The 14,256-nt window shown below is 50.3% G+C and overlaps 2 protein-coding genes across 2 annotated transcripts in view; one reads left to right on the forward strand and one right to left on the reverse strand.

Moving 5' to 3' along the window:
- LOC134530723 (tetra-peptide repeat homeobox protein 1-like) overlaps nucleotides 1-352 on the forward strand; it is a gene marked incomplete at its 5' end in the record, with an annotated part of 8,381 nt that extends 8,029 nt beyond the window's left edge. The window contains one exon of the mRNA XM_063365844.1: nucleotides 104-352. Coding sequence (XP_063221914.1) covers nucleotides 104-352 — 249 coding nt within the window. The remainder of the gene's footprint in view (nucleotides 1-103) is intronic.
- The window catches only part of LOC134531090 (NADPH oxidase 5), a 273,671-nt gene that overhangs the window by 175,839 nt on the left and 83,576 nt on the right, over nucleotides 1-14,256 (reverse strand). The gene's annotated exons all lie outside the window — the stretch shown is intronic.

Here is a 14,256-nt window from a genome sequence, read left to right on the forward strand (position 1 = left end):
CCTCTGCCTCTTGAAGTGGCCGTCCCGAGAGTCCTGGGAGTCCTGAGAGACTTGTGAGGCCTGTGAGTCCTGGGAGTCCTGGGAGTCCTGTGAGTCCTGGAAGTCCTGGGAGTCCTGTGAGTCCTGGGAGTCCTGGGAGGCCTGGGAGTCCTGGGAGTCCTGGGAGTCCTGTGAGTCCTGGGAGTCCTGGGAGGCCTGGGAGTCCTGGGAGTCCTGGGAGTCCTGTGAGTCCTGGAAGTCCTGGGAGTCCTGTGAGTCCTGGGAGTCCTGGGAGTCCTGTGAGTCCTGGAAGTCCTGGGAGTCCTGTGAGTCCTGGGAGTCCTGGGAGGCCTGGGAGTCCTGGGAGTCCTAAGAATCCTGGAAGTCATGGGAGTCTTGGGAGTCCTGGAAGTCCTGTGAGTCCTGGAAGTCCTGTGAGTCCTGGGAGTCCTGGGAGTCCTGGGAGTCCTGGGAGTCCTGTGAGTCCTGGAAGTCCTGGGAGTCCTGTGAGTCCTGGGAGTCCTGGGAGGCCTGGGAGTCCTGGGAGTCCTGGAAGTCCTGGGAGTCCTGGGAGTCCTGGAAGTCCTGGGAGTCCTGGAAGTCCTGGGAGGCCTGGAAGTCCTGGGAGTCCTGTGAGTCCTGGGAGTCCTGTGAGTCTTGTGAGTCCTGGAAGTCCTGTGAGTCCTGTGAGTCTTGTGAGTCCTGGAAGTCCTGGGAGTCCTGGGAGTCCTGGGAGTCCTGGAAGTCCTGTGAGTCCTGGGAGTCTTGTGAGTCCTGGAAGTCCTGTGAGTCCTGTGAGTCTTGTGAGTCCTGGAAGTCCTGGGAGTCCTGGGAGTCTTGTGAGTCCTGGAAGTCCTGTGAGTCCTGGGAGTCCTGGGAGTCCTGGAAGTCCTGGGAGTCCTGGGAGTCTTGTGAGTCCTGGAAGTCCTGGGAGTCCTGGGAGTCCTGGGAGTCCTGGAAGTCCTGGGAGGTCTGGGAGTCTTGTGAGTCCTGGAAGTCCTGTGAGTCCTGTGAGTCTTGTGAGTCCTGGAAGTCCTGGGAGTCCTGTGAGTCCTGGGAGTCCTGGAAGTCCTGTGAGTCCTGTGAGTCTTGTGAGTCCTGGAAGTCCTGTGAGTCCTGGGAGTCCTGGGAGTCCTGGAAGTCCTGGGAGTCCTGGGAGTCTTGTGAGTCCTGGAAGTCCTGGGAGTCCTGGGAGTCTTGTGAGTCCTGGAAGTCCTGTGAGTCCTGTGAGTCTTGTGAGTCCTGGAAGTCCTGGGAGTCATGTGAGTCCTGGGAGTCCTGGGAGGCCTGGGAGTCCTGGGAGTCCTAAGAATCCTGGAAGTCATGGGAGTCTTGGGAGTCCTGGAAGTCATGTGAGTCCTGGAAGTCCTGTGAGTCCTGGGAGTCTTGTGAGTCCTGGAAGTCCTGTGAGTCCTGTGAGTCTTGTGAGTCCTGGAAGTCCTGTGAGTCCTGGGAGTCCTGGGAGGCCTGGGAGTCCTGGGAGTCCTAAGAATCCTGGAAGTCATGGGAGTCTTGGGAGTCCTGGAAGTCCTGTGAGTCCTGGGAGGCCTGTGAGTCCTGGAAGTCCTGTGAGTCCTGTGAGTCTTGTGAGTCCTGGAAGTCCTGGGAATTCTGGGAGTCCTGGGAGTCCTAAGAATCCTGGAAGTCATGGGAGTCTTGGGAGTCCTGGAAGTCCTGTGAGTCCTGGAAGTCCTGTGAGTCCTGTGAGTCTTGTGAGTCCTGGAAGTCCTGGGAGTCCTGTGAGTCCTGGGAGTCCTGGGAGGTCTGGGAGTCCTGGAAGTCCTGTGAGTCCTGTGAGTCCTGTGAGTCCTGGAAGTCCTGGGAGTCCTGTGAGTCCTGGGAGTCCTGGAAGTCCTGGGAGTCCTGTGAGTCCTGGGAGTCCTGGGAGGCCTGGGAGTCCTGGAAGTCCTGGGAGTCCTGGAAGTCCTGTGAGTCCTGGGAGTCCTGGGAGTCCTGGAAGTCCTGGGAGTCCTGGGAGTCCTGTGAGTCCTGGAAGTCCTGGGAGTCCTGTGAGTCCTGGGAGTCCTGGGAGGCCTGGGAGTCACCCCGGCAAGCCGCCACCAAGATGGCCGCACCTCCGTGGTGAGAGCGCAGTGCCTCACCACTGCGACATCTCGCTCGGCAGATGAACCAACACATCTGTCTAGTTTAGCTGTGCCATCACCAAAAATACTCGATAGCAACGATCTTGTTCAATGACACCACGGACTACATCTCAGAGGTCAGCGTGTGACGGGAGTAACACAGCATCTTTGTCGAGAGTATTCGTCATGGTTTCTCAGAACTCTGCTTGTGTTTTCCTAACGTATTTTAACGCACTTTACTACTTAAGTCCAGTGAGGAATGGTTATTTCAAGTTGTTCTTGATATTCAACCCAATGTTGAACGGTTCCCATTTTCTCTAGCACTTTTCTATATCTAACATCATGGCTATAAAATTAAATGTTTATTATTTCATTTAAGCTTTTGGCTACTTCTGCTTTATCTCAACCACCTCACATCTTTGTTGGTTTGTTTCGCAGATTTTGTTTTTTGTTTTTTAAAAGATTTTTAATCTATATTAATAGTTAATTCCCTTAGAGAATATTTATTTTATTTCCACTTTGTTGTCTTTAATAAGACTGATATAAATAATTCAAGACCGAGTGCATGGACATGTCTCCTGCGCGGGGCAACCACTGCATTGTCCCAGCGGAGCACAGTCTTCATGCGACTGTAGCGGACCTTCACTTGGCCATCAGGGGCGCGGAGACGTGTAATATGCTGCTGTTTCAGAGTAATTAGAACAGGACAATTCCTAAAATTATTCAGCTTTAGTAACCCTAATAATGCCCTAGCAATGCTATCTACGATTTGCGATTCGCAAGCAAAACATTTAGTCTGTAATTGAATTTATATTTTTATGGCCCAAATTAATTACGTTGTGTGAAGAATAGGTTATTTTCAATATATTAATTATTATTTTTCACTACATAAGATTTCTAAATTCACATTCTTGCATTCGTATGCTGAGCAAATGCTAACCTGTAGGTCTACTAAAGTGATTTATTTTGAGTAGAGGCTTGTGATTAAAATAAGTGATGAAAAGATGAAATTTTGATTTTATTCTTGACTTGCAACTCAACCGGCATTGCACTGATGAAGTTTACTAATGTTAACATTTCCAGCAACGAACGAACAAAAAAAAAAAAGTGTATATATATCACGGTAGCCAACATTTTCTTTCAAAAATGTAACGACTTTCAGGCTGTTAGTTGCCGATAAATTCAGCATAGTTTGCAGATACACAAAGAAGAGAATAAGAGCGTTGCTTGGCGGTATCGGACAGAACACTGGGCTGTGGTCTCGTGGAGCGGAGAAGGCCCGAGGCAGATGGCACCGTGGCGAGGCTGTGACGGCTGTGTGATGGCCTCGGTGGGGACAATGTGGCCAGGTAATTACAGGTGTGACGGCACAATGCGCTATGTGTCTCAAGGCACTCCGGCTGCCTCTCCTTTCCCGCGCTAAGTGGGTCAGCGTGGGCGGGCTGCCTCCAGCACTCCACCACTGCACCTCTCTACCGCTCCACCACACCACCACTCCACCGCTCCACCACACCACCACTCCACCGCTCCACCAATACACCACAGGCACTCTGCGCTACTGGCTGGGAGCTCCTGCCCTGCTACAGCTTGCCAGATACTTTGTGCTGGAACTAAATACTCTTGCAATGTCCACGAAGTAGCTGACCTCTGACAGCAGTAACATCACAGTATCGCTGTGGCTAATTTACCACTTTGAAGACACTTGTGTTCACCACAAATATTGACAAACACATTATATGTTGACCATTAATATGTTCTTTAACGCGGGTAAAAAAACAGAAACAATTAGTTATGACAAGCAACCTGTTGTATTGATAGGCTAATGCAGCCTCTGCTAGTTGTTTGTACCACGACTCAGTGTTCCACAATGAGCTGCAGAGGGGTGCCGCCAGGCAGTGTCGACCAATCAGGGGCCAGTGTGCTGTTACACCGCGCCATGACACGTCATGCAGTGTTCCGCAACTCCAGCCTGCTGCTACAGTACGCCCAAGGTCACTCTGGGCACTTGCTTTCTGCTGCAGTTTCCTTATGTGGTACCCGGTTAGATATCTCTTGTCATCTTAGCTAAGAAACAGCAATACTTTCAGTGTACTGTTATTAACCCATGTTGTGGAATACATTCACTCACATCCACAAACTACTGTATGCACACATACGTAAGTACATTTTGTTACGGAACTCAAGCTGAAATATTTCAGGAAATGCAGGCAAAGTTTGTACTCATACATAATTCACGGACTGATGACAGGGTGTTGCTCCCTGGATTGCCTGCGACGCGGTTGATAGCCCAAACTGCTGTCACTGCTGTCACTGCTGTCACTACTGTCACTAGCGCTGTGCGTATGTCAGAACTTTGATACAGGCGTTCTCAACAAGAATTGCAACTGCAAATTGGTCAAATGGTTCAGCGATAACCACTATTAGCTAACAATACTAGCGATGTTTTTCAATTGACGTGATAACGTCTTATAAATCGACGAACGCCGGCTGCACGCGCGAAAAATTGTCACGTTCCGCCTGAGCCGAGCGTGCAAGAACCGGCCAACCACCTTGCGAGAAAATCTTTATATATATATATTTCTTGTGTGCGTGTGTATGTCACTGAACTCCTCCTAGACGGCTGGACCGATTTTGATGAAATTTTTTGTGTGAGTTCACGGGGATTCGAGGATGGTTTAGATTCACAATTGGATATTTTTATCTCGATTCTGAGTTAAGAAAAAACTAAAAAAACACGCTTTAAAAGCAAAAAAACTAAGCATTGTTGATAATTAGCCTCCATGGCAACGGGCTTTTGCATTGTTGTTGCCTTCTGCGTAAACATGGGAAAGGTTTTTGGTAACGGCAGTGGCGTGCCCAAGAGGAGGGGTATGTATAATGAGAAGATACAAAATGTCCAGCGTAGAAATACTTACCGCCATATGTACATTTGGGCAGGACAATGTCTGTCGGGTCCGCTAGAAAGATATATAGAGATAGAGATATAAATAGAAAGATAGAGAGAGTTATAGAGATATACATAGAGAGATAGAGAATTAGAGAGATAAAGAGAGATGCTTAGTATACGTTTAATAAATTGATTGAGGCATTGCAACGCCTGCCGGGCAATATCTAGTCTTCTATAATATCAAACAGGTTAAGGCGAGCTTTTTAACTAATTGTTCGTGATGATATTTAAACAAATTATTTAAATTAAATTTGCAAAAACTGTAAATAATATTTGAAAATTAAAAAGTATGCAATTTTTCATCAATTTTTTTCTTATGACGTTATCACGTAAAATTATCGTCCGTAAACCGACTTTACAGACAAACCCCCCCCCCCCCTTTTTTTTTGTTTTGTTTTTGTATCATCGCTGACAATAGCCTACTGTTGTTGTCATATACTCTGACGCCTTTTCAATGCAGATAATTGAAGTTTAAACAATTTAACCTATAACTGTATACACCCGTCCTTCCAGGCCTGCCAGAAGACTTCAGGGAGAATGTGTATGACGGCGGGCTTGTCCACTCCACAGGGCCGCTTGTGAGTGGCTGCAGAATCAGAGAACTGCGATGTCATGACGCAACGCTACTTCGGGGAGATCTTAGCTCGGCATTGAGCCGTTATAAAATACTGTAGGCCTACTGCACGTTTTATATGGATGTTTTACACCACAATAGAGCTAATAGTAATTCATCTAGAGAAAAAGTAGCAACCCATTTGAAAGTAGGCAAGCTCTTTAGTTGTGTTACCAATGTGTGGTCATCAAAACAAGTTCCAGAAATTTAAATATTTATAATATTACGTATATATTTTAGTTTATAATGTTGGAACTTCAAAGGAGAGAGAAAGCTATCATTCTAACATACGTATTGAAAACAACCTACGAGTTAGTTGGTTGAAATGTTGTCCGACCATTAACTGCTCGCGTGTAGATGCTTGTTCCGTTATAAAAGCTTGCAGTATTAGATGGCCGGCAGTTAAGTTTATTGCCCGGCCAACATTTATCACTGCATTTTAATTAAGGCGGAACTCTCCCGCCGGGACGAATGAAGCGGCGAGCTTGTTTCCCGCTGTTGCCGCCAGGGGCACTGCGAGCGATGCGAGGACCCGGTAGCGCGTTCCGAAACACGCATTCCACTCGCGATGCACGGGTTTACGTGTGAGGCACAGCGGGGGCCGGCCGGAAAAAAATTATTGGCAGGGAGGCGAAGATAAATGCCTTCCCGGCGCCCGAGGGGCGTGGGGAATGAGCTGTCCGCGGGAGGTGTAATTCTGCCCGTGTGGCGCGACCGGTCGCCCGCAGCAGTGCTGCCAACTGCAGCGGCGAGGCGGGAATATCCTCGCAGCAGGTGCGTGGTGCTGCCTCGGTCACACTGGGCGACATGCCGCAGTCGTGCTGGCTGACACACGTAGTGCCGTGCCCCAGTATGCTTGCAAGTAGAGACCGGAAAAATTCGCGAATTCATTTCGCGATAGGCTAAAATACAAATAGTTATACCTCAGTGCTGCCTCTGCTATTGGCTCGCAACTCACCTGGGTGACTCTGAGCCAATGAGAAACACCCAACCAAAGCTGTATCGAATCACAGGCTGCTACGTTGGGACGTCTCACAAGACAGCAGCCAATGAGTGGGTGGCATTTGACCGAGTGCACGCAGAACTATGGAGTTCATCCTGCAGGTCATTGAACGCACGAATTTTTCCTGTCCCTACTGGGAAGTCTTCATAAATGTTTGTTCTTGCTCTGTTGGATGCACTTGACATTTCTGGCATGACGCAGTTATTTTCAGGCCAATCATAAGGCTTCTTTCCAATTGTTCCGGTCAAGCGATTGCGCGGTTTTGTCGCCAATCATAGCAGCAACAAAATTAAAGCTGCAATGATAAGCGAAGGGTAATGTGGCCTAGAAAATAGATTTTCTAGTAATAAACTATAAAGGCAGAAAAATGTCGCGCATTGTTGTAGCAGCAGGTTCCACCTCACACCTACGCACGCTAGAAGACCATACATCTGGGCTGAGTAGTTCCTGATGAATGCCTCTAGCCCACGCCCTCTGCAGGTTATTGGGCAGCTCAGGAGCCAGTGTGGCTGTGCTGTGGCTGTGGCTGTGGCTGTGCTGTGGCTGAGCTATGACTGTGCTATGTCTGTTCTGTGACTGTACTGTGGCTGTGCTGTGTCTGTGCTGTGGCTGTGCTGTGGCGGTGCTGTGTCTGTGCTATGACTGTGCTATGACTGTGCTATGTCTGTTCTGTGACTGTACTGTGGCTGTGCTGTGTCTGTGCTGTGGCTGTGCTGTGTCTGTGCTGTGGCTGTGCTGTGGCTGTGCTGTGGCTGTGCTGTGGCTGTGCTATGTCTGTTCTGTGACTGTGCTGTGGCTGTGCTGTGGCTGTGCTGTGGCTGTGCTGTGGCTGTGCTGTGTCTGTGCTGTGGCTGTGCTGTGGCTGTGCTGTGTCTGTGCTGTGGCTGTGCTATGTCTGTTCTGTGACTGTACTGTGGCTGTGCTGTGTCTGTGCTGTGGCTGTGCTGTGGCTGTGCTGTGGCTGTGCTGTGGCTGTGCTGTGGCTGTGCTATGTCTGTTCTGTGACTGTACTGTGGCTGTGCTGTGGCTGTGCTGTGGCTGAGCTATGACTGTGCTATGTCTGTTCTGTGACTGTACTGTGGCTGTGCTGTGTCTGTGCTGTGGCTGTGCTGTGGCTGTGCTGTGGCGGTGCTGTGTCTGTGCTGTGGCTGTGCTGTGGCTGTGCTGTGGCTGTGCTGTGGCTGTGCTGTGGCTGTGCTGTGTCTGTGCTGTGGCTGTGCTGTGTCTGTGCTGTGGCTGTGCTGTGGCTGTGCTGTGGCTGTGCTGTGGCTGTGCTGTGGCTGTGCTGTGGCTGTGCTGTGGCTGTGCTGTGGCTGTGCTGTGGCTGTGCTGTGGCTGTGCTGTGGCTGTGCTGTGGCTGTCCTGTGTCTGTGCTGTGGCTGTGCTGTGGCTGTGCTGTGGCTGTGCTGTGGCTGTGCTGTGGCTGTGCTGTGGCTGTGATGTGGCTGTGCTATGTCTGTTCTGTGACTGTACTGTGGCTGTGCTGTGGCTGTGCTGTGGCTGTGCTGTGGCTGTGCTGTGTCTGTGCTGTGGCTGTGCTGTGGCTGTGCTGTGGCGGTGCTGTGTCTGTGCTGTGGCTGTGCTGTGGCTGTGCTGTGGCTGTGCTATGTCTGTTCTGTGACTGTACTGTGGCTGTGCTGTGGCTGTGCTGTGGCTGTGCTGTGGCTGTGCTATGTCTGTTCTGTGGCTGTCCTGTGTCTGTGCTGTGGCTGTGCTGTGGCTGTGCTGTGGCTGTGCTGTGGCTGTGCTGTGGCTATGCTGTGGCTGTGCTGTGGCGGTGCTGTGTCTGTGCTGTGGCTGTGCTGTGGCTGTGCTATGTCTGTGCTGTGGCTGTGCTGTGGCTGTGCTGTGTCTGTGCTGTGGCTGTGCTATGTCTGTTCTGTGACTGTACTGTGGCTGTGCTGTGTCTGTGCTGTGGCTGTGCTGTGGCTGTGCTGTGGCTGTGCTGTGGCTGTGCTGTGGCTGTGCTGTGGCTGTGCTATGTCTGTTCTGTGACTGTACTGTGGCTGTGCTGTGGCTGTGCTGTGGCTGAGCTATGACTGTGCTATGTCTGTTCTGTGACTGTACTGTGGCTGTGCTGTGTCTGTGCTGTGGCTGTGCTGTGGCTGTGCTGTGGCTGTGCTGTGGCTGTGCTGTGGCTGTGCTGTGGCGGTGCTGTGTCTGTGCTGTGGCTGTGCTGTGGCTGTGCTGTGGCTGTGCTGTGGCTGTGCTGTGGCTGTGCTGTGGCTGTGCTGTGGCTGTGCTGTGGCTGTGCTGTGTCTGTGCTGTGGCTGTGCTGTGGCTGTGCTTTGGCTGTGCTGTGGCTGTCCTGTGTCTGTGCTGTGGCTGTGCTGTGGCTGTGCTGTGGCTGTGCTGTGGCTGTGCTGTGGCTGTGCTGTGGCTGTGCTGTGGCGGTGCTGTGTCTGTGCTGTGGCTGTGCTGTGGCTGTGCTGTGGCTGTGCTGTGGCGGTGCTGTGTCTGTGCTGTGTCTGTGCTGTGGCTGTGCTGTGGCTGTGCTGTGGCTGTGCTGTGGCTGTGCTGTGGCGGTGCTGTGTCTGTGCTGTGTCTGTGCTGTGGCTGTGCTGTGGCTGTGCTGTGCCTGTGCTGTGCCTGTGCTGTGGCTGTGCTGTGCGATAGTGCCACGGCGGCCCTTCTGAGTTCAAGTTAGTTTACTTACATCTCTACAACTCTACTGGAAACAGTTATAGCAACTGTTCGAATTAAATTTGTATTGTATTTTGAATGAATTCCCCCGGCCTCCAGCGCAGAAGTGTGCATGTGCGAGGAAGAGGACCCAGACACTGCGGGAACACGGCCCCTGCGTGCGACGAACCCGGGTCTCCGAGGCTCGTCAGGGACCAAGAGAGCGGCTCTGCTGGTGAGTCTGACCGCCGGGTCTGATGGTCACAAGCTCCCTCCAGGGCTGGAACACGCCGTCTCGTCGCGGGTCGGAGGTGTTCGCAGAGGAGCTGATGAGACCCATCCCAGCATCATCGCCTCCCGTACCCTCTTGATCCGTCCGGCTTGCCTGTGGTTCACTTGCAGGAAGTATCACTAGGTGCTAGTCCAGGTGTGTCACATCTCCGAGAGACTCTGCCGTCCAGAGCGCCAGGCCGTGCAGGCTAGCGCCGGAGTGGGGACTCTTGTAGACGTGCTCCAAGCTTAGTGAAGCTCGTGGCAGCCTACAAACTAATTTCGGTAGTAGTAGTGGACCCCATTATTAACATTGTGCTAAATGGGAGTTTTGTATTAAAGTGTGAATATTTTTTAAAGCTCTGTTTCTTTTTAAACTTTATGTTACAGTTTAGAAATTTTAAAATATTTGGTAGCCATGTAGAGTTTAAATGCATAACAATAACTAGTAACATTGCTCAATTGTCAGTTGAAAGTTGGAGTATTCAGAATGCAAATTCCAAACACACTGTGCCGATACGTCTCTTCACCATCCTCGGCAGCAACAATGTCTCGCCCGCGCTACTGCCTGGACTCAGGTACCTCGGTAACCGCCCAGTTGTGACCACCAGTCCCTGGGACCTCCCTCCGGCCCCGATACCTCGGAGCCGGCTTGTGACCTTCTCCAGACAAGCCGCTGCTGTCACAGCGAGGGCCCAGCAGTGCTGGCCCCCGGACAAGGTCTCCAGATCACCCGCTGCCCGGACACCTGGGGGTGTCGGAGGACGAGGACTGCCCGGCAGAGCTCACCAGGTGCCACGGGACGCTAGAGGCCGTGTATCTCCGGAGGGCGGTGCTGGCGAGACCACTCCCAGCTCCCAGGGGCAGCTCTGGTCCTCTCCACTCCTGGACCTGGACACCGCAAGGTCGTCTGAGACAATTAGCGCCGGGATTACCGGCTGACCCAGAAAAATAAACGCCAATTTAACCTGTTGCGGCTCAGGTTGCGTAATGCCGGGTCGGACCGGGCGGAGCTGTGGCTGGCTGCCCCCAGCGCGGCTCTTCAGCCCGACGTGTGCCACTATCAACCATCAGCGCACTCACACGCGCCGTTTCACAACTCCCTTCTACGAACAATGTCTCCAGTGCCAAGAGAGCTGGCACAGCAGTTCTCACTGAACACTCGAGAAGAAGCACCGACGAGGCGACTCTGTTGACCATCACGATAAACCCACGAGTCGTGCTAGCTGGTCACCTGGCCGAACTTGTGGCTGGGCCAGGAAACGGTTTCACCTTAGTTCTAATAAGTAGGTACACAAGGATCATAACTAAATATGGTGATTTATCCCTAAAATATATTTTGTGCTGTAACTGTCTCCGTAACACCGGATCCCTGTCGTGTGTGGTAGAAGGTACTACCAAGTTAAATCACGGGGGTTCTGAACCAGGTCTTCTGCTTACTCATTGAGCCATCGATCACAGGACGAGTTCTTGCTGACCAAAACGAGTCCACAGGCTTGCACTGAGATTGTGGAGGACTAACAATCACATTCTCCGGTGATGGTTCACAATCTCTCTTGACCAGGAACTGGACTTATTGTCGGGTTCAGTGACCTTCAGTGACCTGCACTACTGTGTACTCAGTAACATGCCACCAGTTCATTGGTTACTAGTGAAGTTTCTTAACTGGCGCACTCGTGATGTGATGCCTACAAACCCCCCCCCCCCCTCCCTTTCCCAAGGGGCAGCCACTAGTCTCAGCACGACGGACCAGGCTAAACGCATGCAGTTGTGAATATTAGCGAGTTTGGAAATTCGGTTGAAAATCAAACTATGCATTGCTTGCGAGTACATTTCTGACTCCTAGACCTTTCTTCCAACTGATAATCCTGAACTTTTTGTTGCTGTACTAATCCTTTCCAAGCCTTGATACAAACACTAATTGCAACAAATATTTATAATACATTGATTAATGTGTGCTATACAACGAGTGTTAGCCTGCATCTTTCAATTTGTATACACAATCTAATATTGATTTAATTTTATATGCGCATATTCACGATATGCATGGTTAATAACGGTCTGACAAACTGTATTTGCGATACGTAATCTATAAAAATTGCACACACAATGACGGAAATATTTTGTAACAGTTACTTTCCTTTACCTGCCAAGTCATAATTTTCACTGTAACAAAAATGAATATCTGTTCAAAAAAACACTCCACAGTTTACAACATCCCAGGGCAGTGAAATACGACTGCTATGCCGCTATACTATTGGATGTTGTCCCAGACTAAAAAAAAAAAACAAGAGCGTGCGGACTTTCACGTGAATGTAGTCGCGGTCATTTACATTTCAACAAGGACAAGCGACAACCAGCCATCTTGTCGCTCGTTATTCTTGTCCGGCCACGTGGGTCGCTCTTGCACGGCCATATTTGTCGCCTCGCTGAATTAAGCAGTTGTTTCTGGAGTGTGTATGTACGGCTCACACTTGTACGCAACACGGCAAGAAGTGTCTCTCTTAGCGCGCCCTGTCATAAACCCCCCTCCCCGACCAGACAGCAAGCAGTCCACTTCCAGCGCGTGTGGAATGCTGTCCGGTGACGTCAGCGCGCCGATCTCCAGGCGAGGACTACAAGACAAGCCGAATATTTCCAGTAGAACTGCAAGTAGAACAGTGTAGGCGCTGCGGCACTCATAACAAACACGACCATGGAGTAGAGTGAGCTTTGGAACAAGTTCTCAAAGACACCTTCAATGGAGTTATGAATAGTGTTTGATTTATGGAAAGTAAATACATTGTGTAGATATTAATGCAAATAATTAATGTACATTTTCACGGATTTTTTCGCACATTTAAATGTGCTCTGTAATAGTTAAACGTTTCTAAGTTAGCACAGATGTGCTAGAAGAACATTTGTCTCATAGAGCACACACATTTGCAGATACGTGTATGAACTAAAGCCAGCTCTGATGCCACGACAATGCTGCGGAAAGGTGCCACATGAGATGTGCGGCAGTACTCGGCGGTGTCGACAATGTGCAGGCCCGAGCGAAGCCTCAGAAGGCAAACTCGTCCCAACGAGTGCCAACAGGGAGAAGGCGGGGTTGGGTGTCCCACAAGTCTCCGTGTGCCTGGCTCCGAGCGAGGCAAACCACGGCGTGCCACGCGCTATTTGCAAACCACTCGACACCACTTAAAAGTGACTGGTTACGAACAGCATTTCAAAGCCGTTGCACTTATCCGTACAAGTAACGCTCCATGGTTTTGTCTACAACGTGTACATTTTTGACAGTGGAAAAGGCTAAAACGTATTTTTGTCAACGTGTGTTCTTACGTATGAAAATATTTAAACACCTCATCATGGAAGTGCTGTAAGCCTTTATCTTCAATATTCCAGCTTTGAGAGACACTCGCCGCTTGGAGTCTCATAGAGGCGTGTTTCCGACGCGAGGACAGCTCGACATGTGGAGGCCTCGTCCTTAAAGGCTGCAAGGTACGTCGAGCGAGCCAATGTCGCCCTTAGCCGCCGCCTCCCCCTTCCAGAGCACAGATCTCCAGAAGAAGCCACGGGAGTTGTAAACTACTCTTAAGATATCCAAGTTGTGACATCGTGGAGGGCGCATATGTGGTCCTGTTACCGTATTTCATTTTTTTTAAATGTATTTTTAGGAGAGTTAAATTTTTTTAAAAAAAAAGTGTTATTTAGAATGTTTCGATACAACAAGACCCATTGATGTTTGAAAGGACTCACGGGAATGGCATGACTAGACACCTGAAAAATTCGCGATTTCAAATCCCTAAAGGATAGACTCCATGATCCTCTATGCACTCGTGCAAATTACATCTGCTGATTGGTTACCGACTCGTAACACCTGTTGACTGGAATGATCGTGATTCGCTAATTCTTCTGTTAAAGATTTTTCATTGGCCCAGAGTCATTCAGATAAACTGTGGCCCAATCACTGAAGCCAAATAATGTCAAAAGTATTTGGACTCTATCCTATCGCGAAATGAATCCGGGAATTTTACAGGTCTCTAGGCATTACACATTTATCTTCATTTCTTCCCTATCTGTAGAGACGGGAAAAATTCGCGGATTACTTTCGAGACAGGCTGGAATCCAAACTCGTTTAGCTTAATGCTGCGTCAGTGATTGGACCGAAATTTACCTGAAGGACTCTGAGCCAATGGCAAACACTCAGCAAAAGAAGTATCGAATAATAAGAATCGCAGTAAACATGTGTCCCGAGTCGGTAGCCAATGACCAGGTGATAGTTGCCCGAGTACATAGAGAATCGTGGAGTCTATCCTAGTGGTCATTAAACCGCCAATTTTTCCAGTCCCTACCTATCTGATGTTAAGGTTGCTGCTCGGAACACAGACTTGTCCCGTGCACAACGAGAACACCCCGCTGGAAGCAAAGGGCCTGGCCCAGGGCACTAGTGGACTGGTCCATGAGGCCTGGCCCAGGGCACTAGTGGACTGGTCCATGAGGCCTGGCCCAGGGCACTAGTGGACTGGTCCATGAGGCCTGGCCCAGGGCACTAGTGGACTGGTCCATGAGGCCTGGCCCAGGGCACTAGTGGACTGGTCCATGAGGCCTGGCCCAGGGCACTAGTGGACTGGTCCATGAGGCCTGGCCCAGGGCACTAGTGGACTGGTCCATGAGGCCTGGCCCAGGGCACTAGTGGACTGGTCCATGAGGCCTGGCCCAGGGCACTAGTGGACTGGTCCATGAGGCCTGGCCCAGG

The sequence above is a fragment of the Bacillus rossius genome, chromosome 1 (assembly GCF_032445375.1).
Source record: "Bacillus rossius redtenbacheri isolate Brsri chromosome 1, Brsri_v3, whole genome shotgun sequence".
Classification (NCBI taxonomy): domain Eukaryota; kingdom Metazoa; phylum Arthropoda; class Insecta; order Phasmatodea; family Bacillidae; genus Bacillus; species Bacillus rossius.